Below are 23,717 nucleotides of genomic sequence, written 5' to 3'. Positions count from 1 at the left end.
GTAGAGTCAGCTCTGCTCAAGTTGCTCTACCACACTGCCTCTTACCAGGAAAAACCTGCAGGCTATTACAGACACCAGAGGCAGCAAAAGAACAAGTAGGAAGAAAAAGCAGCTCAGGTGACACACCTGACTGACTTCAAGGCTCCCTCTTCCCCCTCAGTATTGTGCTCTACCTGCAAGAGCTCTGCAGCAGCATCTGCAAGACCAAACTCTCTCAGCACTCGGATCTGGATTTCATAGCTGACGGTGGCGCCCTCCCCGCAGTTCAGTGCATAGGCTCTCTGCACCTGCTCCGTGTGCCGCAGTTCCTGCAGGCGCCTCACCATGTCTTTCATAATGAGGAGACGAGGAACTAGAAGGAGAAAGACAGGACAATTCCTGAGCTACACAAGAGTACCCACCAAGCACAAGGAGAAACATGCTATAGCAGAATCTTCTCACTTTTTAAAGATAGTATTTTAATTTCTTGGGAATGTTCAATTTATATGTCTTCGATTATTTTACGAGGTTTTAAAATTTCTCTGTGCCCCAAAAGCTCTTGATTATACTACACAGCTCCTGAATTGTATCATTTTTGGCCACAACTCAAATAAAACTTTACTGGTACGTCCCAGCACTCAGGAAGCAGAGGCCGGTGGTTCTCTAGCTCAAGGCCAGCTTGTTCTACATAAAAAGTGCTGGGACAGCCAGGGCTACAGAGAGAAAACCCGACCAGACAAAAACAAAAAAACCAAACCACTTTACTTGTACCTACTCTTTTCAGAAAGTGAGGGTATACCAAACATATTCACTATTAGGGCTGCGATGCAGCTCAGTGAGACAGTGCTTACCTAGCTTCAATTCCCAGCACCACAAACCAATCGTCAATTGCTTTGATTTCTGACTATATACTAGGCAGGTGCTGAATTTGGGCATTCAGGGTTACAGAATAAAAGGTGTGAACTCTATTCTCAAATTTCTGACTTTCATTACTGTAAGTTAAAGTAAGCAAATACAGTGTAGGAAGCAGCACCAGGCTTGACTGAGGGCAGAGGGGAGGCTTAAGACAAGCAGAATCTTGACAAATGAGGGCTCTGGAAATTAAGCAGGCAAAGAAAGTAGGGAAACTTTCTGAGCAGACATCAGGTGCATGTAACATATGCAAGTGAGTGCTAGCAGGACACCACAGCTGGCTTGACAGGAGACTCAGTGCTCAAAGGTGCAAACTGTAAGAATATTGACAGATGACAGGTGAACCATTTATGCACATTCTGTGTATACCAGATAGTCATGTATACAGGGGGATAACAGGACAAGAGCGCTGACTCTGTGAGCAGCACTCTGAAACTACCTAACATAGGTGTGCTGGCTAGTTTTATGTCAACCTAACACGAGTGTGCTGGCTAGTTTTATGTCAACCTAACACAAGCTGGAGTCACTGGAGAGGAGGAAGGGAGCCTCAATTGAGCAAATGCCTCCCTAACACCAGGCTGTTGGCTTGTCTGTAGGGTATTTTCTTAATCAGCGATTGAATGGGGGGAGGGTCTACCTTACTATGGTGGTTGCATTCCTGGGCTGATGGTTCTGAGTTCCATAGAAAGCCAGGTTGAGCAAGCCATGGGGAGCAAGTCAGTAAGCAGCATCCCTCCATGGCCTGTGTCAGCTCCTGTATCCAGGTGTCTGCCCTTTTTTGAGTTCCTATCCCGACTTCCTTCAGTGATGAACAGTGATGTGGAAGTGTAAGCCAGATAAACTCTTTCCTCCCCTAGTTGTTTTTGGTCATGGTGTTTCATCACAGCAATAGTAAGCCTAACTATGACAACAGGAGAGCAAGGTGTGGTGGTGCATACCTTTAATCCTAATACTTGGAAGGCAGAGACAGGTAGATTTCTGTGACTTTGATTTTTTTTTTTTAATTTTTGGTTTTTCACTACAGGGTTTCTCTGTGTAACTCTGCCTGTCCTGGAACTTAACTCTGTAGACCAGGCTGGCCTCAAACTCTCAAACTCTGTGACTTTGAGGCCAGCCTGGACTACAAAAAGAATTCCAGGACAGACAGGGCTGTTACAGAAAGAAACCCTTATCTTGAAAAACAAAATAACAACAAAAAACCCAAAAGACAACAGGAGAAAACAAACAGCCTGACGCTATCCTGAGTGTAGTTTCATTGGAATGTAGCTATGTTCTTTCATTTTGGGTATCAACACACACATTTGTGTGAACACTAAGTAGCTGTGAGTGAGGTCATATGGCCAGCCACAAAGCAGAAACTGGAGTAGAAGGAGATGAAAGGAACAAAAACCATTTAGGAACCTGAGCTGAGGCAAACAGGTGATGAAGCCTACAGATCATGACATAACTGCTAGATTGGGAGCTACAGGCTCCTGAGTGCTTACTTTGAACCAGGCAGACTCTTACTAACATAGTTGTGACACTTCTTTAAATCCTCACAATGACACTAGAGAGGAGGCATTATCTGCATTCTGAAGAAGAGAAAACTAATGTTCTGTCTAAAGTCATATACATAAGTGACACAGTTAGACAGTCTTCTTCAATAAGTTGCATAGCCTTTCATAGTATATAGGTGAAGGATGGGAAAAACAAACAAACAAAACCTTGGTACGCTATGTTTCATTAGCTAAATGGGACAGACAAGTTGACTTTTCCTAATCATACTGTGACTGTTTTGGGATTTTGAGGTTAAATTCTTCTTTTTGTTTTTTTGAGACAGGGTTTCTCCGGAACCTAGCTGTCCTGGAACTAGTTCTATAGACCAGGCTGGCCTCGAACTCACAGAGATTTACCTGCCTCTGCCTCCCGAGTGCTGGGATGGAAGGCGTGTGCCACCATTGCCCAATTGAGGTTATATTCTAAACTGAAGTTATGCTCTTATGTATCTGTATTGACTCAAATTTAAAGAAAGCACTACAGGCTGGGTATAGTGATAGGGGCACAGGTCTTTAATCCTAAAACTTGGGAGATAGAGGCAGGTGTATCTCTCTGAGTACAAGGCCAGTCTGATCTAGCTTCCAAAGGAAAAATGAAAAGAAAAAAGAAAGCATCACTCATGGTAGCAAACCTTCAAATTGTAGAAGAGTCTAAAAAACTCTCTCCTCTCTTCACAATGTTACCCAATGTACACATAAGTAAACAGAGTAGCCAGATACGGTAACAACTGACAAAAGCTAACAGTTCAAGATACTGCGGATTTGATGAAAAGTTCTACCACTGTGTCAGTCATCTTTCCTAAGCAGAAATGACTGGGACTATTTATAATGCCACAGTTTGTTGAATTTATTTTAAATCCTGCAGTGGTAACTAGCAAGAACTGGAAGTTGAGTGTCTGACCACTAATTACCACTCTTTTTAAACACAACAGTTATAAATCAATCATAAACCAGAATTCCAGCAACCCTGGGTGTGGTGAAACTGGATCTCAAGGAGCTAACTGTGACTGCATTTGGGAGAAGGACAGGGCAGACTACGTCACCTCATGAAGGTTTTTGCTTTTAAGTAAGGGGTTCATTATGTAGGCCAGGGTCTTTTTGCTTTTCTTTCCCTCATAGGTTCTAGGATGACAGTGTGTACCATCATGCCTGCCTTGAAAAGGCTCTTGTATAACAGAAAAAAAGTCTGAATTCCTCTAAATCAGTTCTTAACAGGAATGATTCTGCCCCACAGGGACAGGAACAATGCACAAAGAGTACTGAAATGTGGGAAGAATTAGCATATGTAAGAGGGTTAGAACAGCAATTATACAAAGAAATAAAAAGGTACTGCCTTACCTGGAATTTCATTGGCTACAACTGATGGAGGGCTTGACTGGTTACTGCTGATCTGCTGGTGGCTGATCATGTGGCAGCACTGTGGCATGGCATTGCTGACCATGTAAAGTGTGTCTGGAACGTTGGACATTCGAACCATTCGTAGTCTCACCAGATCTGTTTGTTCCACCATCATCTCATCCAGCACTGACTGGAACATTGAAAAGGAGCTAGCTGGTCAACCTTCACTACGATGAGATCACACTTGCAGCAAAGTTATCATCATCACATAATAAAGAATGAAATTATCATTTCTCATAATGTTTTAATTAGTAGTGAACAGAATTAAGCACCCCTCTTTGAGGAGCTTAAAAAGATACTTTTTTTCATGGGGATTGGAGAGATGGCTCAGAGGTTAAGAACACTGACTGCTCTTCCAGAGGTCCTGAGTTCAATTCCCAGCAACCACATGGTGGCACACAGCCACCTGTAATGAGATCTGGTGCCCTCTTCTGGCCAGGAAGCATACATACAGATAGAACACTGTATACATAACAAACAAATAAATAATTAAATAAATAAACAAAAAAAAAACAAAGAAAGAAAGCAAGCAAGCAAGCAAGCACCAAATCTCATTACAAATCTCATTGCTGGAAGAGCAACCAGTGCCCTCAACTTCTGAGCTACCTTTCTAGCCCCCTAAGACAACATCTTTAATCCTAGCACTTGGGTTGCAGGGGCAGGCAGGTCTCTGTGAGTTCTAGGCCAGCCTGGTCTACATAGTGATTTCCAGAGCAGTCAGGGTTAGACAATGAGAGATCCTGTTACAAAGGGGGATATATAGCTCATAAAAAATTACTGCTACTTTAAGACCTATAAATAAGCCCAATATTGTTAAGTAAGTTCTGGTGCATTTATCTCACTAAACTGCAGAATGGACCAAATAATATAATATATGAACAGATTCCACATCTACTGAAGAAGAACTCTTCTTAGGCACGGGTCCAGGGCCACACCTGGTAAGTGTTTGGCTGCAGTCTTGGAGCAGAAGAGAGACTAGACAGCTACTGCATGTGCAACATCAAGGGGTGCACTTATTCGAAAAAGGCTTTTTTTTAAAAACCGTTTTAGATTTGCTTACAATGTTGACCATTCAATTAATTTCATTCCCTGGAACCCTTGTAAAGGTGGAAAGAGTAACTGACTTCACAAAGCTGCCCTCTGACCTCCACTCATGCCACAGTACATGTCCCTACATGTACATTATGCATGTGTGGTTGGGTGAGTTAAGGGCACTGCTTGTGTTGGCTTTTTGCCAGGTATAGTAGTGTACACCTTTAACTCCAGCACTTTGGAGACAGAGGCAAGTTAGAGGCTAGCCACAGAATACAAATTGAGACTCTGTCTCAAAAAACAAACCAAAACAAACCAAAAAAACCCCACAAAACACAAAATCTTGTTGATTTCTAAGACTCTATGAGATTTTCAAACTCTACACCAACGTTTTATGTGTGAATACACCTAATAAAACTTAGTGTGTTATTTTTCCATTATTATATTTTCTTGGAGACTTCTCTATGTTAAAGTACACACAGGGCCTGCTATTTACTAAGCTTGAAACTTAGTCTTAAATGTTTACCCTAAAACCAAACTGAACTCAAAAGTCAGCTATTTTGGAACATTACTCCGAGAAATCACATGTCTCTTAGTTTATGAGGAAGATAAGCAAATGAAGCCTACTTTAGACATTTCCCTGCTCTCCAGATTGTAAAGCACAGCTATGACATGTAATTACAATGATTTACAAGGCAATGAGGTAAAACACCTCTTAACAAGTTTTTAAAACAGCTTTGATAATTAAACATTTTAGAAAATTACTAACAAACTAGAATTTACTTTCATTTTCCCTATTACTAGATGTCTGGGCCATTTCCAAATAGTAAATCTCTGTGCATCTGGTTGGTAATAAACTCCTCTATCATTACCTTCGCTTCTTCCACATAGGGAGAAAACAGCCGAGGACGAACATATATGCCTGCATTTTTTTGCCGTAACCAGGCATTTGACTTTCCTCCTTCAGTTGTAGGAAGCATATCTGATGGGGGAGTACTGATCAAGCCTCTTTTCATCTTAAAAACAAACAAACATTTTTAAAAAAAAGATAAACAAATATATGCAGTAAATACTAGAAGACAACGATATTTACACCTATACAACACACCACAGAAATTTTGCCACCATTTAAGTAAGAGCTTAGGAACATTATTATGTAAATATAGCAATACCCTAAATGTTTAGTAGTAGTAAAGATTTCAGCAATATGGAAGTACTATAACTACCCATTTCCTTTAGAAGAATGTTTTTACAAAGATACATTAATTTAGATTAATTTGCACAACACTTTATAACTGACTTTTCCCCCTTGCTCATTTTGCTTGCACTCACCCTCAACCGAGACAAAAATAACACAGAATTGGCCTTACTGACAGCACAAGACACTACAAAGTGTTCTCTTTTCAGGGAGTGTGACCTGGGACCAACCCTAAAATAGCCCAAATCAGAATATATGTGAACACTTTTCAGTTTATTGGGGAGATTTCTTTAGGCATGGGCCCAGTATCAGTGTAGGACCAGACTGGCTTCGAACTCACAGAGATTAGCCTGACTCTGCCTCCCAAGTTTAAATTATTTTATGATTATCTATGTGACCACAAATGCCTTATTTAAGCTTAAGGTCCTCACTGGAGGGCAACTGTGTGGTTCTGGAATCAGGGAGCTAGAAGACTAAGATATTTAAGTGTCACCCTGTGGTTTCCTCATATATGCTATGAACCCATAAATGAAGCATCTTAGGTACTACTGTGATGGTAAAGATTAAACACCAGCAACACTAAAACACTCAGCATGGTATGCACTTGCACCTACTAAGAGAACATGGCAGTGCACAGAATTCCTAAACAATTTGTCCCAACAATAATTTTCTAAAAAAAAAAAAATACAAGAATCAATCTTGCTGGGAATGCTGATGTGCTGTGAGACAATGGTTTTGTACCATGTCATTTGCACTGTTTTAATAAAACGCTGATTGGCCAGTAGCCAGGCAGGGAGTAGAGGCGAGGCAACCAGAATAGAAGAATTCTGGGAAGAGGAACTGGAGTGCTGGGATTAAAGACATATATTATTCTTCCTGGTGCTGTGATAGTTTTATTTCTTTTTGTGTATTAGGCCATGAATTCGTATGGAATAGGCTCCAGCAGTTCAGGCTCCTTCCTTCCCATCAGTTCTCACAAAGTGCTTCTCTGGGTGGAGCAGCTTGGCACTTCAGCTAATTCCAGGTGCCCTTCTCTTTTTTTTTTCTGATCATTTTCCTTCACCCACTTCAAGAAACTGTCTCTGCTCTTAGAGTGCTTAGTGATTAATGTGCTCTATCTGCACATTAATTCTCTTGACAAGAGTCTTGCATTTAACTTGTTTACAATGATGCCCATGGCATTCTGGGTGACACTGTAGACTCTTCTGGTTTTGTCATGGTAACACGGGGCATTCCTTTTGGAACAGTGCCCAATCCCTTGATGTCTACAGTATCACCCTTCTTGTAGATTATCATGTACATGACCAAAGGAACAACTCCATGCTTCCTAAAAGTCCCAGAGAACATACAGAGCATGCCCCTCCTCTTTCCCTTTGTGTTTGTCATTATGGCGAGTTACTGGAAGATGGCTGTTACAGCCAAAAGACATTATTCTTATTATTCAAGGTGGCAAAATATTCTTAGATAGTCACACAGTCTTGTTTTTAGACTTATTAGAAATTTAGAATATTGTCAAATATTTAAATAATATTAAACATCTGAGTGTACATACAAATACATGCACATATATTTATTCCTAATAGAGACAGTTTCAGAAAGAAGAAATGACAAGACTAAAGAGTATGAACACATTGATGGCTCTTGATAACATGTCTAACTGCTATCCCCAGACTGCTGCAATCAACAGTGCTAAAAAGGTGCCAATGTATTTCCCACCCAGGATAGTAGCAGCATTTCAAAGCTTACTGGCTCCCTAGGGACAAATAACTTACTACTTTATTTTGTATTCTTTGGTATGCATGTAATTACTAGCAAACATCTTTTTCTAATCAGAAAGTTCATAAATTCTTATTTCACATTTTCCAGGTTTAATCATTTAATTAATTTTTCAGTATTAATATTATTTACTTATTCTTTAACAGTTTCACACATGTATATAATGTAACCGTCACCACTGTTACCCTCTCCCATCTTTCTCCCACAGAACCCCTTCCCAAGAATCTCTATTTTCATGTCTTTTGCTTGCTGTGCAGTGTCACTGACTTTAAACAGAGTTGCTTGCAGGAGCGTGGGTAAGGGGCTATTTACTGGAGCATGAACAACTTAACAGTGGCTATATCACTGAAGAAAACAACTTCCTCCCCCCACCCTCCAGCAACCATTAGCTACCAATAACTCTTCAGGGAAGGGTGGGGCATCTTGAGCCCCTCTAACAAGAACAAGTTTCATGTGCAACAAAAAACATTTTTTTTCTGTTTTGTTAAGGAGCTAATCTAGTATTACACTTATTGATGATAATTATGCTATTTAATTCTTATTTTAATCAGTATATATTTAAGGCCACGTTCTCTTGTTAGACATTAGTGTACAATATATGGTTTATATCTAGAAGAGTTATCACTTCTTCATTGGAGAACTCTAGAAGAACGATCTCTAAACAATTAACATCATACCCCAAGATAATAAAAACAGAGCAAGAACAAGTATGGGGTTATCTGGCCAGCCCAAGAGTTGGTCTTTTAAAAAAATATTAAAGATCACCAAATCTCAGCCAAAGGAAAAAAAGGTTGAAATAAGCAAAATTTAAAAAATGAAAAGGGAAACTGGGTGGTGGTGGCACACACTTTTAATCCCAGCACTCGGGAGGCAGAGGTAGGCGGATCTCTATGAGTTTGAGGCCAGCCTGGTCTACAAGAGCTAGTTCTAGGACAGGCTCTAAAACTACTGCGATACCCTGTCTTGAAAAACCAACCAACCAACCAACCAACAAAACAAACAAGCAAATAAACAAACAAAATATATATATAAATAAAAAAACAAAAAATAAACAAAAAATTGAAAAGGGAGACATTATATAATTGATTCCACAGAAACAAAATGGAACGTATATATGCCAACAAACTGAATAATCTAGAATAGATCAATTCATAGACATATACAATCTATCACAACTAAATCACCAAGAAATAGAAATAGAAAACCAGAGCTGGAGAGATGGCTCAGGTTAAGTGCATAGGCTGTTCTTCCAGTGGACTTTGGTTAAACTTCCATTTTATCAACATAGTAGTTCATAACCACCTCTAACTCCAGCTCTCGGTGATCTGATGTCCTCTTCTAGCTTCTGTGAGCACCAGGCATACACATGGTGCACAGACATACATGCAGACAAAGCACCCTGTGCTGGTTATTCTTGGTTGTCAACTTAATTACATATGGAATTAACTAAAACCCAAGCAGCTATACCAAGGTGTATCAAGGCTGGGTACACCAGTGAAGGATTATTCTTGATTATTTGAAGTGGAAAAGCTCACCCTAAAACCAGACTGTCTCAGGTGGGAAGATCTACCTTAAATCTGGGCCACATCATCTGGTGGCAGTATATAAAGGACATGGAAAAAGGAAGTGTTTGCAAGTCTATCAGTTCTGTTCCTCTAGAGAATCCTGACTAACATATATTCATACACATAAAAGAATAGTAACAAAGAAGAGGAGAAATAGAAAAACCAGAGCTGAAGAAATGGCTCAGTTATTAACAACAATTATTCACTACATGGTGGCTCACAACTGTCTGTAACTCCAGTTTCAGGAAAGCTGATGCCATTTCTGATTTCCCTTAGGCACTAGGAACATGTGTGGTACATTGGCAAATACATGTATAAAATAAAAATAAATAAATCCTCAAGAAATATAAAAATAGAAAACTTAGATAAACCATTGACAACTGAGGAAACTGAAAGTTGTTTTGAACTAAGAAAAAAATTTAATTAATTGATTATTTTTCTCCTCAAGACAGGTTTTTCTGTGTAGCACTGGCTGTCCTAGAACTCACTCTGTAGATCAGGCTGGCCTCACACTCACAGATCCTCCTGCCTCTAACTCCAGAGTGCTGGGTTGAAGGTGTGTACCACTACCATCTGGCCAGAAATCCTTTTTCAACAGTAAATAATACCTTCTCTCTCTATATAATAATGAAGCTCAAGGATTTGTGCAGGAGGGTGAAATAGCAACAAACTGGTAGATAATGTGAAATTTCATTTTGCCTTGAGCTGTGGAAAGATCTATTAGCTATAAAGAACATTGGTTGCTTTCAGAAGACCCAGGTTCAATTCCCAGCACCCACATAACAGCTTGTAACTGTAACTCCTGTTCCAGGGGATCTGATGCCCATACACAGACATACGTGCAGGCAGAATATCAATATATATATAAAATACAAATAAGCAAATTATTAAAAAAAGAAAAAGTATCCACCATCATCAGGTGGCCATCCCAGGGATGCAAAGATAGTTCAAATCTGATGTACAACATTAACAAAACGAAGGGTAAATATATAATGTTTATAGGTGTAGAGAAAGTAAAACAAAATTCAAGCTCACTTTATGATAAAAACTAAGTAAGTTAGATATAGAAGAAATTTATCCCACTATGATAGAGGCTATATATTACATACTCATGGCTAACATCATACTGAATGGGGAAAAGGTGGAAGGTCTCAAAGGAGACAAAGATGACCATTCTTGTTGTCATCTCTACTCAGCACAATACTGGGGTCTTAGCCAAAGCAATTCTGCAAGAGAAAGAAATAAAAAGGATTCAAGATGGAAGGAAGTTAAAATGTCATAGTTGGTAGATGACATGATCTTATTTATAAAAAATTGTTAAATTTTTGGATTTAATAAATAAATTAAGGCTGGGTGGTGGCGGTACACACCTTTTATTCCAGCATTTAGGAGGCAGAGGCAGGCAGATCTCTGTGAGTTCAAGGCTAGCCTAATCTACAGAGTGAGTTCCAGGACAGCCAGGGCTGTTACACAGAGAAACTGTCTTAATAAACAATAAAAAAAAACCCTAAAACCGAAAACCCAGAAAACAAAACAAACACCCCCACAACCAAAACCCCCCAAAACAAACAAAAGTAGCAAGATAAAAAAAAATTAACACACAACAACCAACAGCATTCCTAAACACTAATAGCTGTATGAAAAAAAGTTGACCAAGTGTATTATTTATAATAGCTACAAGAAAAAAAAATACCTAAATACAGGGGCTGAGTTTGTAGCCAGTTGATAAAAGTTTACCTAGCAGTCATAAAGTCCTGGGTTCAATCACTAGCACCAATTAAACTGCCTGCAACCCCAACACTCAGGTGGTTGAGGCAGGAGAATCAGAAGTAGAAGACTATCTTTGGGAACATGAAACTGTATTCATAAAAAAAAAATGAAAAAATATACAAATAAATGGAAAGATAACCTGTTCATAGATAAGAAAAATACTTAAATATCCATAATATCCAAAACAACCTGTATTACTGCACTTTTTTTGTTTGTTTGTTTGTTTGTTTTTCAAGACAAGGTTTCTCTGTAGCTTTGTTGCCTGTCCTGGAACTAGTTCTTGTAAATCAGACTCATCTCGAACTCACAGAGATCTGCCTGCCTCTGCCTTCCAAGTGCTGGGATTAAAGGCGCATGCCATCATTTACACAGATTCAACACAATGCCCAGCAAAATCCTAGCAAAATTCTTCAAAGACCTTGAAATAACGATACTCAACTTCATATGGAAAAGCAAAAAACCCAGGATAGCCAAAACAATCCTGTACAATAGAAGAACTTCTGGAGGCATCACAATCCCTGACTTCAAACTCTACTACAGAGTTACAGTACTGAAAACAGCCTGGTATTGGCATAAGAACAGACAGGAGGACCAATGGAATTGAATAGAAGACCCGGATATCAATCCACACATCTTCGAACACCTGGTCTTTGTCAAAGAAGCAAAATATATCAAATGGTAAAAAGAAAGCATATTTAACAAGCGGTGCTGGCATAACTGGATATCAACATGTAGAAGAATGAAAATAGACCCCTATCTATCACCATGCACAAAACTCAAGTCCAAATGGATCAAAGACCCCAACATAAAGCCAGCCACACTGAACTTTATAGAAGAGAAAGTGGGAGGTACACTTGAACGCATTGACACAGGGAACCACTTCCTAAATATACCCCAGTAGCACAGACACTGAGAGCAACAATTAATAAATGGGACCTCCTGAAACTGAAAAGCTTCTGTAAAGCAAAAGGACACAGTCAACAAGACAAAACGACAGCCTACAGAATGGGAAAAGATCTTCACTAACCCCACATCAGACAGAGGTCTGATCTCCAAAATATACAAAGACCTCAAGAAATTGGTCATCAAAAGAACACATAATCCAATTAAAAAAAAAAAAAGGAGTACAGACCTAAACAGAGAACTCTCAACAGAGGAATCTAAAATGGCTGAAAGACACTTAAGGAAATATTCAACATCCTTAGTCATCAGAGAAATGCAAATCAAAACAACTCTGAGATTCCATCTTACACCTGTAAGAATGGCCAAGATCAAAAATATGATGACAACTTATGCTGGAGAGGTTGTGGGGAAAAGGGAACACTTCTGCATTGCTGATGGGAATGCAAGCTGGTACAACCCCTTTGGATGTCAATGTGGTGATTTCTCAGAAAATTAGGAAACAACCTTCCTCAAGACCCAGAAATACTACTTTTGGGTATATATCCAAAGGACGCTCAATCATGCCACAAGGACATGTGCTCAACTATGTTCATAGCAGCTTTATTTGTCATAGCCAGAACCTGGAACAACCTAAATGCCTCTCGGCCTGAAGAATGGATAAAAAAATGTGGTACATTTACACAATGGAGTACTACACAGCAGAAAAAAAATAACAACAGCTTGAATTTTGCAGGAAAATGGATGGAGCTAAAAAACATTATTTTGAGTGACCCAGACACAGAAAGACAATTATCACATGTACTCACTCATAGGTGGGTTTTAAACAAAGAAAGTCAGCCTACAAATCACAATTCCAGTGAACTTAGACAACAATGCGGACACTAAGAGAGACTTATATAGATCTAATCTACACGGGAAGTAGAAAGTAGAAAAAGACAAGATCTCCTGAGTCAATTGAGAGCATGGGGACCTTGGGGGAGGATTGAAGTGGGCATGGGAGAGGTAGGGAGGGGATTAGAGAAAAATGTAGAGTTCAATAAATATCAATAAAAAAATTGAGATAAAATCATTTACAAATTATGAGTAATATAATCAACTCCACTAACATATATTGCCCCCCCTTCTTTCTTTTCTTTCAAGACAATGTCTCTTGTTGCCCTGTAGTCTTGGAACTCACAGCAATCTACTTGCCTCTGAGTATTGGGATTAAAGTGTGCGCAGTTCTATAAATTTTTAACTGAGTCTAAAACGCACTCATAGAGGAGTCCATGTTCCTCCTCTGATTTACTCCTGTTCTTGAAGAGTCTACAAAGGTAATAATTTCTATCTTTTCTTTTCATAGAAATTAAACTGATTTATACTGATAAATGATCAAATTATTTCCCTTAAAAATTACGTTCCTGAGCACATTCCAGGACAGTCAGGGCAACACAGAGAAAATGTTTTGGAAAACAACAAAACAAATCAAAACAAAAATCCCCAAAACCAAAACACAAAATAAACAAACAAAAAACTATGTTTTTGTAATCAAGACCCACTTAACCACAAAACATCAGCACCAAACAATTTTTTTGCACCCTGTCAGACACTGGGGACATAACATTGGACCAAAAAGATAATTGTTTCTGTCCTCAGGAAATCTAATTTCAAGTACTTTACAAGTAGGAGAAATTATTATTTTTTTGATGGTGTCATAATTTTTTAATTTTTTAAATTGATTTTCATTGAGCGCTACATTTTTTCTCTGCTCTCCTTCCTGCCTCTGCCCTCCCCTTCAACCCTCTCCCAAGGTCCCCATGCTCCCAATTTACTCAGTAGATCTTGTCTTTTTCTACTTCCCAGGAGAAATTATTTATAAAAATTAATATAGGATAAGCTTGGCATTCTTCTTTCTCTGAAAGTAATGAAGAAACAAACTTACAGCATCATTTAAGACTTCACTGTTTATAGGCAAGATGTGTTCAATCCGCACAAAGGGCAAGAGAGAAGAAAGGACCTCTCTAAGTTCTTCTATATCCAGGTCTCTTCTTTTCACACCTCTTTTGTTAACACTATGTGCAGTGCCACTCAGTAGGTTTGGCTCTATAAAACAGAAAAGGAAAAGCCTTCAGTGAAATCCCAATTTTCACAGACACAGTCTTTTTCTTTCCAAGAAACTTTTGTGTATATGTGTGTGTGGGTATGTATGTGCCATGGCACTGAGTGTGAAGTCCAGAGTACGATTTTTGGAATTTGGTTCCTTCTTCCATCATGAGTTCCAAGGATCAAACTTACATAATCAGACTTGGGCAACAAATACCTTTACCCACTCAGCCATCTTGTTGGTCCTATGGGCAGTTTTACTTTCCTCTCTACTATATAAAATCCTAGTACCATACTTTGTATGTAAGAACATCTGCTTTAAGAAAGGTTATATGTAAGTTTAATTTAATACACAAGTTTTTCAAGAAAAAGTACACTGTCTATAATGTAGGAACATTCTTTATGACTTCTCTACTAAATGATTCTTTTTACGTACATTAATTCAAAGTAAGAAAAATGACAATTTGTTAATATCAAGGCTGTGATCAGTTTTTAATACAAGAGGCACACTGCAAGGTATATGCTATTTCTAGTCATGGTAGCATGTATGAGAAGGGTTCCGTAGTCCAGGCTGGAGTCCAACTTAATAGATTGCTAAGGACGATGAGTCTGAACTTTTTTCTGATCCTCCTACCTCTACTTCCTAAATTTTGGGATTATAGACATGCACTACACCATGCACAACTCAGGCTACTTATGTATAATGGTAATTTAATAATATATTAATCACCTATATCCAAAGGAGCAAAATCTAATGTATATTCATTCTACCTGTTCTAAGCATCTAAATTTCCTTAACATGGGTCTGTTACTGCACATGGGTGAATCTTTAGTATTTGACATTTAAGTCCTCTGTCCTGAGCAAGAGATAGTTATTTTTCATTAAGTATTAATGTGACAGTAATATCTAAAGAAAAATAAATATGCTTATGACACTGGTATAAAGAAAATTATAAATTCTCCAAATATTTAATTATATCTGTAATTGAGGGGGCTACATATTTTTCTTAAAATTTGATTATTTTTACAATGAATATGATCTTTACTGTAGATAATAAAGTGACAATCTTTTGTTTGTTTTGTTTTTGGGAGATAGGGTCTCGCTATATAGCCCTCCTGTCTTAGAACTCACTATGTAGACCAAACTGGCCTTGAAATCAAAGAAATCAGTCTGCCTCTACCTCTTCACTGCTGAGAATAAAGGAATGTACCACCATGCCCAGCTCAAATTTTTATTTTATAAGCAAATACATCTTTTTTTAAATCACATGAGAAAAATATATGTATATATTCTCTCTATATAAAGATAATATATATAGAGAAAATAATTGTATGTTTGTGATATTGAAGATAATCTAGGACCTTGTATTCAAGGCATGTCCTTTACTATCAATATCTGACTTACAATTATTTTTTTAAAGGATCTTCTTTTTCAGATTTATTTATGTATTACTATGATTGTTGTAACAAAAAACTGAACGGCCAGTAGCTAGGCAGGACATATAGGCAGGACTTCCAGGAAGTAGGAGGGATAATCAAGGCGCAGAGGAGATGTCAATGAGACTCAGAGTGAGTTGGACATACAGAATGAAAGAAAGATAAAAAGCCACAAGGCAAAACATATATTAATAAAAGTAGGTTAGTTTAAGTTCTAAGAGCTAGTGGGACAAGACTAAAGTATAGGTCAATCTTTCCCAATCAATAAGAAGTCTCTGTGTCATTATTTGGGAGTTAGATGGCAGAACAGAAAAAGACTTGTTACAGCACTGTAACAAAACCTTCAAGCAAGGCAGAACCATCTATATACAAATGTGACTGAAGAAGAATAGCTAATTTGCTTTTCTTATTCTTGCAGGAGAAACATATTCTAACCTTGTCTAAAATGCATTTACTTATTTTTGTTTTTTGTCTCCATAAAAACCATGTGTGAGCCTAGCATCATCGGAGGACTGAAGAGTGTTGAATCCTCTGGGAATGGACTTACAGACTGTGGTGAGCCCCCCGTGTAGGTGTTGGGAACTGGGTCTGGGTCCTTGCAAGAGATGCAAGGGTTCTTAACCACTGAGCCATCTCTCTAGCTCCCAAAACTACTTTAAAGAAAATTTTATCCCTGAAGGATTATCACTACCTGCCCAAATAAATGTAATCTTTTATCACAACCAACCTTTCCTCATTATTAATTGCTATCAACAAGGAGACCAATGGCCTAAAATAATTAGGCAGTTCTGGTTTGGTAGTTATGTTGCTACATTTTTCACAATTAATTAACAACGAATTAGCTACTGATCCTAGAGGTTAGTTTCCTGTTGGCCTCTGGGCATACTCATTTTGCAACTCATCAAGACATAACTTAGTGTGCTTCTGTTTAAAAGCACCTTAATACATATTTATTCATTAACGTTGAACTCATGGCTAACAGCATTGTAACTTATGCCTCAATGAAATTTATCAAACATACCCTATTTTTTCCATAAGGACATCCCAGTCTTCTTGCATTTCAGAATTTGAGACACTTTAGTACTTACTTGGCAGTCATATTTAGCTGATATTATGAATGAAAAAACAAAAAAGTAAAAACATATTACCTGGACTGGAAATACAGCTCAGTGGTTAAGAGTATTTGCTGGTCTTGCAGAGAACTGGGGTTGGAGTACTGGCTCACAACCATTTGTAGGCACAAACAGTGCACATATAAAGATACAGGCAAAATACTTATAAAATAAATCTTTTTTAAAAAATCACTACAAAAAACAAAACAGAACAAAAAAAACCCCAACATGTTAGGTGGACCATGAAAAGGACAGGTATTCATAGTAGATCTGAAAATAAGGCAAAGTATCAGTGTCTCAATTCATCTTCAGGCTGAGAATTTGTGTGTGTTTTAGATAGGGTTTCTTCTACATAGTTCTGGCTGTCCTGGAACTCACTATGTAGACCAGGCTGGCCTTGAACTCAAGAGCTTCACCTGCCTCTACTTCCCTAATGCTGGGTTAAATAAAGGTGTGAGCTACCATGCCTCACCTGAAATTTTAATTTTTTTTAGATTTATTTTTATTATTTATTATGTATATAACATTCTGCCTCCATGTATACCGCACGCCAGAAGAGGGCGCCAGATCTCATTACAGGTGGTTGTGAGCCACCATGTGGTTGCTGGGAATTGAACTCAGGACCTCTGGAAGAGTAGCCAGTGCTCTTAATCACTGAGCCATCTCTCCAGCCCCGAGAATTTAATTCTTGGTCACTCAAAACACTTGTCTTGCCACTCTGTACATGTCCACAAATAACACTGAAAGTGTGTGAATAAAGACTTGAGGTTACAAATAAATTGATAAACTTGTAAACACAGAATCTATAAATGAGAATAGACTGTATGTTGGTATTCAGAAATTTTTCTATTTTAATTATAACCATTTTGTAGTTTTGTAGTGGTTTTTCAAATTTGAGAAATGCTGAAGGCTTTTGAAAGTCACAAAAAAGTAAATTAGGAGAAAAATTGGAGAACTGCCTTTTCCTCTACTGCTTAGGTCTCAGCAGTTAAGAGAACTTAACTGCTCTTGGGGAGGACACAGGTTTGGTTCCCAGAACCCATATGGACGCTAATAACCATGCAATCCCAGTTCTAAGACATCTGATGCCTTTGTTTGACCTCTTTCAGCACTAGCACATGGTACACGTACATGTGTATAGACAAACACACATAAATCTAAAAATTTAAGAGGAACAGAAGTTCAAAGTCATTCCTGTTTACACAGGCTTGGGATACATGAGACCCTGCCTCAAAATAAATAAAATACTGAAAAATGACAGGAACAGTGGGAAATATATTTAACTTTCCTAATTGAAGCTTACTGATTTGGGTTTAGTATGTAGAGGAATACAATACTATATGAAAGGAAGGTAACAAACAGGTGAGAGGTGGGTGATCTAATATAAAAGACCAGTATAGAATTCTGTTTCGGGGTCAACAAGATGGCTTAGTGAGTAAAGGCACCTGCCACCATGTATAAGAACCCGAGTAAATCTCTGGTCAAAAGACAGAACCTATTCTTGCATGTTATACTGACTTCCACACATGTACTGTGCTGTGTATTGAATATGTGAACGTACACAAACACAATAAAAATGTAATAAAAATTAAACCTCAGTTGGAGGTAATTTTATTCAAAACAAACTAAACAGAAAAAACCCCAGCTTTGTTGGTGTAGGAGGTACTTCTGTCTTTGTGTTGCTTTTGTTGGTTAATAAAGAAACTGCTTTGGGCCTGCTAATAGGGCAGAACTTAGGTAGGTGGGGGTGGTGGTGACAGAAGGACTAAATGGCATTCTGGGAGGAAGAAAGCAGAGTCAGAGAGACTCCATGGATCCGCCGGAGACAGATGCTGGAAATTTTACCTGGTAAGCTACTGCCACTTGGTGATACAGAGATTAATAGAAATGGGTTAAATTAAGATGTAAGAATTAGCCAATAAGAAACTAGAGCTAATGGGCCAAGCAGTGATTTAATTCATACAGTTTCTGTGTGGTTATTTTGGGGCTAAGCTAGCTGGGCGGCCAGAACAAACAAGCGGCCCCTTGCAACACTTTGTGGTGCTAAATGTCCCTAATACTAGGGCCCCACACATACTAAATAAGTGCTATACCACTGAGCTACACCCTTAGTCCCTCTCCCCTTTTTAGGTGTTTTGAGACAAGGTCTTACTATATAAAAACTTTGGCTGATTAGGAACTTACTTTATAGACCAGGCTGGCCTCGATTCCACAGAGATTTGCCTACCTTAACCTCCCAAGAGCTGGGATTAAAGGTATGTGCCACCATGTCAAGTCTTAGAATCTTTATTAGTCGAAGTAAAATTTATACAACACAAATTCATCATTTTAATAATTTAAAAAAGCACATTCACTTTGTATACCTATCATCAATTCCAGAACATCTTCAACAATGTTTCTTTCTCTGACACCTTAATCACTACATGACATTTTTTATCCTAGCATTCCATGAATCACTTAACATACTATATCACAGACATAAAATATAATAAAAACAATCTTTTACAATTGGAGAATAAATTTTTTGAAAAAAATTGATATATTTAACAACTTCCCCTCAACTCCACTAAAGTACTTTACTGATGGTAAAATCCTCTACTTCCTTCAGTCCACAGTGTGTTGCCAAGACTGATGCATGTGTCCCAGTAAGTTGCTGGGAATGTTGAAACCATACAGATCCTGACTGGTGCAAGAATACTTTCTGAACTTACCTCTGTCTGCTATTCTTTTCATCAATTGATGCTCGCCCCATTTAATCAGATACTTAAGGATATCTTGTTCACTTGCCTAGAATAAAAATTGATTATTATTTATTCTAATAAGATTACAAAAATGTTTAGTTCCACTAATGGCTTTTCATAGGTCATAATGTACATATGGAGCACATCTTACCCCATGTTTCTCTCTAGATCAGCAGTGTGAAATTTAAGAGTTAATCCTGTTGTCTATAAACAATGAATGTTCTAGACAGCATTATTTTACTGGATAACTTCAATCTTCTTCATTCCATTGTTTTTCTTTATTATGTATATTTCCTACTTTTAAATTTATTTTATCTTTATATAAGACTTCCATACTGCTAGTGTTTATGGGATAAGATGAAGATGAACATATTTTCTCCAATGACAGGTAAAGCAAAAATGACATATTGTCCAGTCAGTCTACAATCTCTATAAGGCATTTTTGTGGGTTGAGGAGTGGACCTTGCAGGACAATTTGTGAAGTGGCAATGCACCTCTTATTTCATATTTTATTTAAAATTTTATGGCACATAGAGGCTGTTCTCCAAAATGCTTTGTTTGTTATGAAGAGATGCATAGCTCAAGACAACAATCTGACAGCACTGACAAATCCTAACTCCAATAGAAATGAAACTGTCCAGGACAGTGAGACAAAGTTAATCAACAAAGATCCTCTATAAACGAAGACCAAGTGTTTCAGCATTTATTACTGTAAACAAAGCAATGTTGAAGAAGCACAATGGACAATTTTGTTGTTTTTTCTAAATTTAATATTTTCTAACTATGATGATACCATTTTATATTTGTTATACAAACAAAGAAACAAATGGCTCAAAGGGTTTACAGCTTACAGCATTAAAAGCTGTCGTACAGTATTTAGCATAAAAATAACAAAATGTAAAACAATTTAAAAGCACATTACCATACAACTTTTTGAAATATTTAAAATCTACTATTAAATTACACACTAGATTAACTTGTAAGCCAAAGACGTAAGAATTGACTGAAAATTACTTCTGGATGAAAATACAACAGAAAACACAATTATGCTTTAGCAGAACATGTACACTCTGAGTTTTTATCATGAGTTGAACAGATCAGAAGTGAAATTTCACTCTTGCTTTGTACTGCTTAACCTATGTTCTACAATCTAAGTATCTGATATTCTACCAGAGGAAATTATTATATTAAATAACATCTGGAAGTTAAGACATTCACTTTCAGACTGTGTTTCTGACCTGGCCTGTCCTCTTTATAGCACAGCTGCTTAAGTCCTGGGCTTGTTGACAGAATTGAATCATGAGAGCAGTGTGCATGAAGGTCCAATGTGCCAGAAGACTTTTAGTGCAATATGGAGCAGGAATTCACTAAGCAAAGTCTGTTTCTCTCTGCCCCACCTCTTAAGAGTAACGAGTGCAGATGAATTTCTTTGTGCATGTGGAATGACAATGAACTTGAGAGGTGTATAAATGATTACCTGTAGGTAGTCAGACTGGATAGCAGTAAGCAGATGGTCTTTGCTGAGTTCATAAAAAACATCCGAAGTCATGACCTGGGATAATTCCTCACAAAGGAAATGTAAAGCTTGTCGGTGTACCCACTTAGAGCCATATGGATGTGAGCTCCACTTGAGGATGGCAATTAAGGTATCTAATGAGATGCTCTCAGCAATGATATCCTCACAGCCTAAAAGAGAAGGCAAATATTTCTTAAGATTAATCACAAATATTACTTATCGAACATTAGTGTGGCAGGCTACACAGACTTAAAAAGTGGCAGTAGTAAAAAAATTCAAGGAGATAAAATCTTATGGATATCAAGATTTGCTCGGATAGGATAACAATAGATATGACATCTATAGAAAAAAATGATGCCTTACAGAGATAGCTCTATAGAGAAAAACTACTGAAGAAAACATTTGTGTAAATTCAGTAACTGAATAAGATAGTACAGTGGAGTCACTGGATCAAAAGGGAAGAAGAGCAGACTGCAAAGACAGATGTCAGAAAGACATGAATGATAAAGGAAGGACATGGATGAAATTTGATTGACCGAGCACAAAGATGAAAACAGGTAAAACAGATGTGTGGTATTCTTTTGAATTAAATTCTGGCAAACTGAAAAAGAAATAAGTGAAATAAACCAAAACAAACAAACAAAAACCCAGAAAAAGCAACTAGAGTATTTTCAAACCTCAAAGAAGAAAAAACCAAAAACGAAACAAAACAAAACCCCGAAAATAGTTATTCTCCTTAGGAAAAATCAATATAAAGATATAGGGCCAGGCATGATAGGCAGCATACACCTTTAATCCCAGGATTTGGATGGCAGAAACAGAAGGATCTCTGGTGTGGGAAGTCCTTCTGTCTATGTGTTGCTTTTATTGATTAATGAATAAAGTTGTTTCAGCCAGTGGCTTAGCAGAATAGGGGAAGGTGGGAATTCAAAGCAGATAGAGGAAGAGAGAGGAGGTGGAATCAAGGAGAAGCCATGGAGCCCCTGCAGGAGACAGAAGCCTGACAGAACCTTACCGGTAGGCCACAACAACTATGTGGAGATACACAGATTAATAGACATGGGTTAATTTAAGATACAAGAGCTAGCCAGCAACACACTTAAGCTATTGACCAAACAGTACTACAAATAATATAGTTTCTGTGTGATTATTTCGGGTCTGGGCAACCGGGAAACAAATGAGCAGTCTTCGACTACAGACCTCAGCCTGGTTCACATTTTGAGTTTCAGGCATGCCAGAGGGTGAGAGAGACAGAGAGACAGAGAGACAGAGAGACAGAGAGAGAGAGAGAGAGAGAGAGAGAGAGAGAGAGAGAGAGAGACACCCTGTCTCACCCCCTCTCCCCACAAGTGAGTGACAAAAATTGTGGAAGGGATATGACTAAAATTGAATAAAACCTTTTCATTGTTTACTGTAAAACGGAAAGTAGTCATGACATTATGAAAAAATGATGCCCTCTTCTGGTATGCAGAGTACTCACATATAAAATAGAAACAAAAAAGTTAAAATTAAAACAACAACAACAAAACCCAAACATTTAAATACCACCACTGACAGTGACAAAAAAATACGGCTAAATACACTGTGCTGCACTCAGAGCCTTACAAAATACAGATCAAAGATTATCAATGAAGTCTAGAGACTTTCAGAGTTGAAAGTTCTAATTGAATATGGGAGTTAGTCCCATATTCAGGTGATACAAGATCATTTGGCATCTATTTACCTCTTCTCTTTTTCTGATACACTATCAGATGAGGGGATTCATCATAAATAATTGCCACATGATTTCCATTAAGGTTTAACAAACTATTCATGATGCTGCTAGCACCACAAACAAGGATGCTGTCCTCAGTTTGTCTTTACAACACCTTCTGCACATGGTAGGCAGTATAATGTGTTAAGGTACACAAGTGAGATCCTTGCAGATAAGAGGTACAAAACAAAACAGTGCTTGTGAGCAGCACCAATTAGAGAGAAGGGGAGAGGAGTGAGCCTGTTTTTGCCATGTTGCTCATGAGCTTAGATAAAGATACGAAAAGCGTGCTTCAAAAATCTCTAGATGATTGAATATGGAAAGCATAGTTACCAAGATGCTATATAGTAAAAGCACAACTGGCTATAAAGATCAGTCAAAATCAAATTCAATTGAATGAGGAATTTCTACACTTTAGAATGATGAAAATCAGCTGCACAGTGGATGACAGAGGTAAACTAGCTTAATACAGAGCAGTATCTGGGTATTTTAGCTACAAGAAAACAAAATGTGGTATGGTTGTTAGATAACTGAAGCACTCCTGGGTTTTAGTTCTCAACAGTGCCTAATGCTGCACTGCTCTCTGTGTTGCTTTGAGCCCCATATTTTAGATGTGCACCAATCAAGCTGCAGACTGCTAAGAAACAGAGTAGAAGAGCGGAAAGCTCTTGGCAAACACGTTATACAACTTACATAAGAGAAACCTAAGCAGAAATGTAAGACATGTTGTTACATGCCCAGTGGGCCTTTACCAGGCAGAGAAAGAAAAAAAACCTGACTATTACTGCTCTTAAGGACAGATCCCAACAACCAGTTGGATGATAAAAGAAGAGATTACAGCTCCCTAACAAAAAAATTATTACAACCACAACTTCTCTCTTTTTTTATTTTTTTGATTTTTGAGACAGGGTTTCTCTGTAGTTTTTGGTGCCTGTCCTGGAACTAGCTCTTGTAGACCAGGCTGGCCTCGAACTCACAGAGATCCGCCTGCCTCTGCCTCCCGAGTGT

At 38.0% G+C, this 23,717-nt stretch overlaps 1 protein-coding gene across 2 annotated transcripts in view; it reads right to left on the bottom strand.

The window, feature by feature from the left end:
* The window catches only part of Btbd7 (BTB domain containing 7), an 86,428-nt gene that overhangs the window by 9,892 nt on the left and 52,819 nt on the right, over positions 1-23,717 (bottom strand). For both annotated transcript variants that reach the window (XM_087911559.1, XM_087911560.1), the window contains exons 4-9: positions 20,918-21,126; positions 19,411-19,486; positions 13,990-14,150; positions 5,729-5,872; positions 3,765-3,954; positions 174-352 (exon numbers count right to left, since the gene is read on the bottom strand). In XM_087911559.1, coding sequence (XP_087767685.1) covers positions 174-352; positions 3,765-3,954; positions 5,729-5,872; positions 13,990-14,150; positions 19,411-19,486; positions 20,918-21,126 — 959 coding nt within the window. The remainder of the gene's footprint in view (positions 1-173; positions 353-3,764; positions 3,955-5,728; positions 5,873-13,989; positions 14,151-19,410; positions 19,487-20,917; positions 21,127-23,717) is intronic.

The sequence above is a fragment of the Myodes glareolus genome, chromosome 11 (assembly GCF_982192425.1).
Source record: "Myodes glareolus chromosome 11, mMyoGla1.1, whole genome shotgun sequence".
NCBI lineage: Eukaryota > Metazoa > Chordata > Mammalia > Rodentia > Cricetidae > Myodes > Myodes glareolus.
This window is presented reverse-complemented; position numbering and strand designations above follow the sequence as displayed.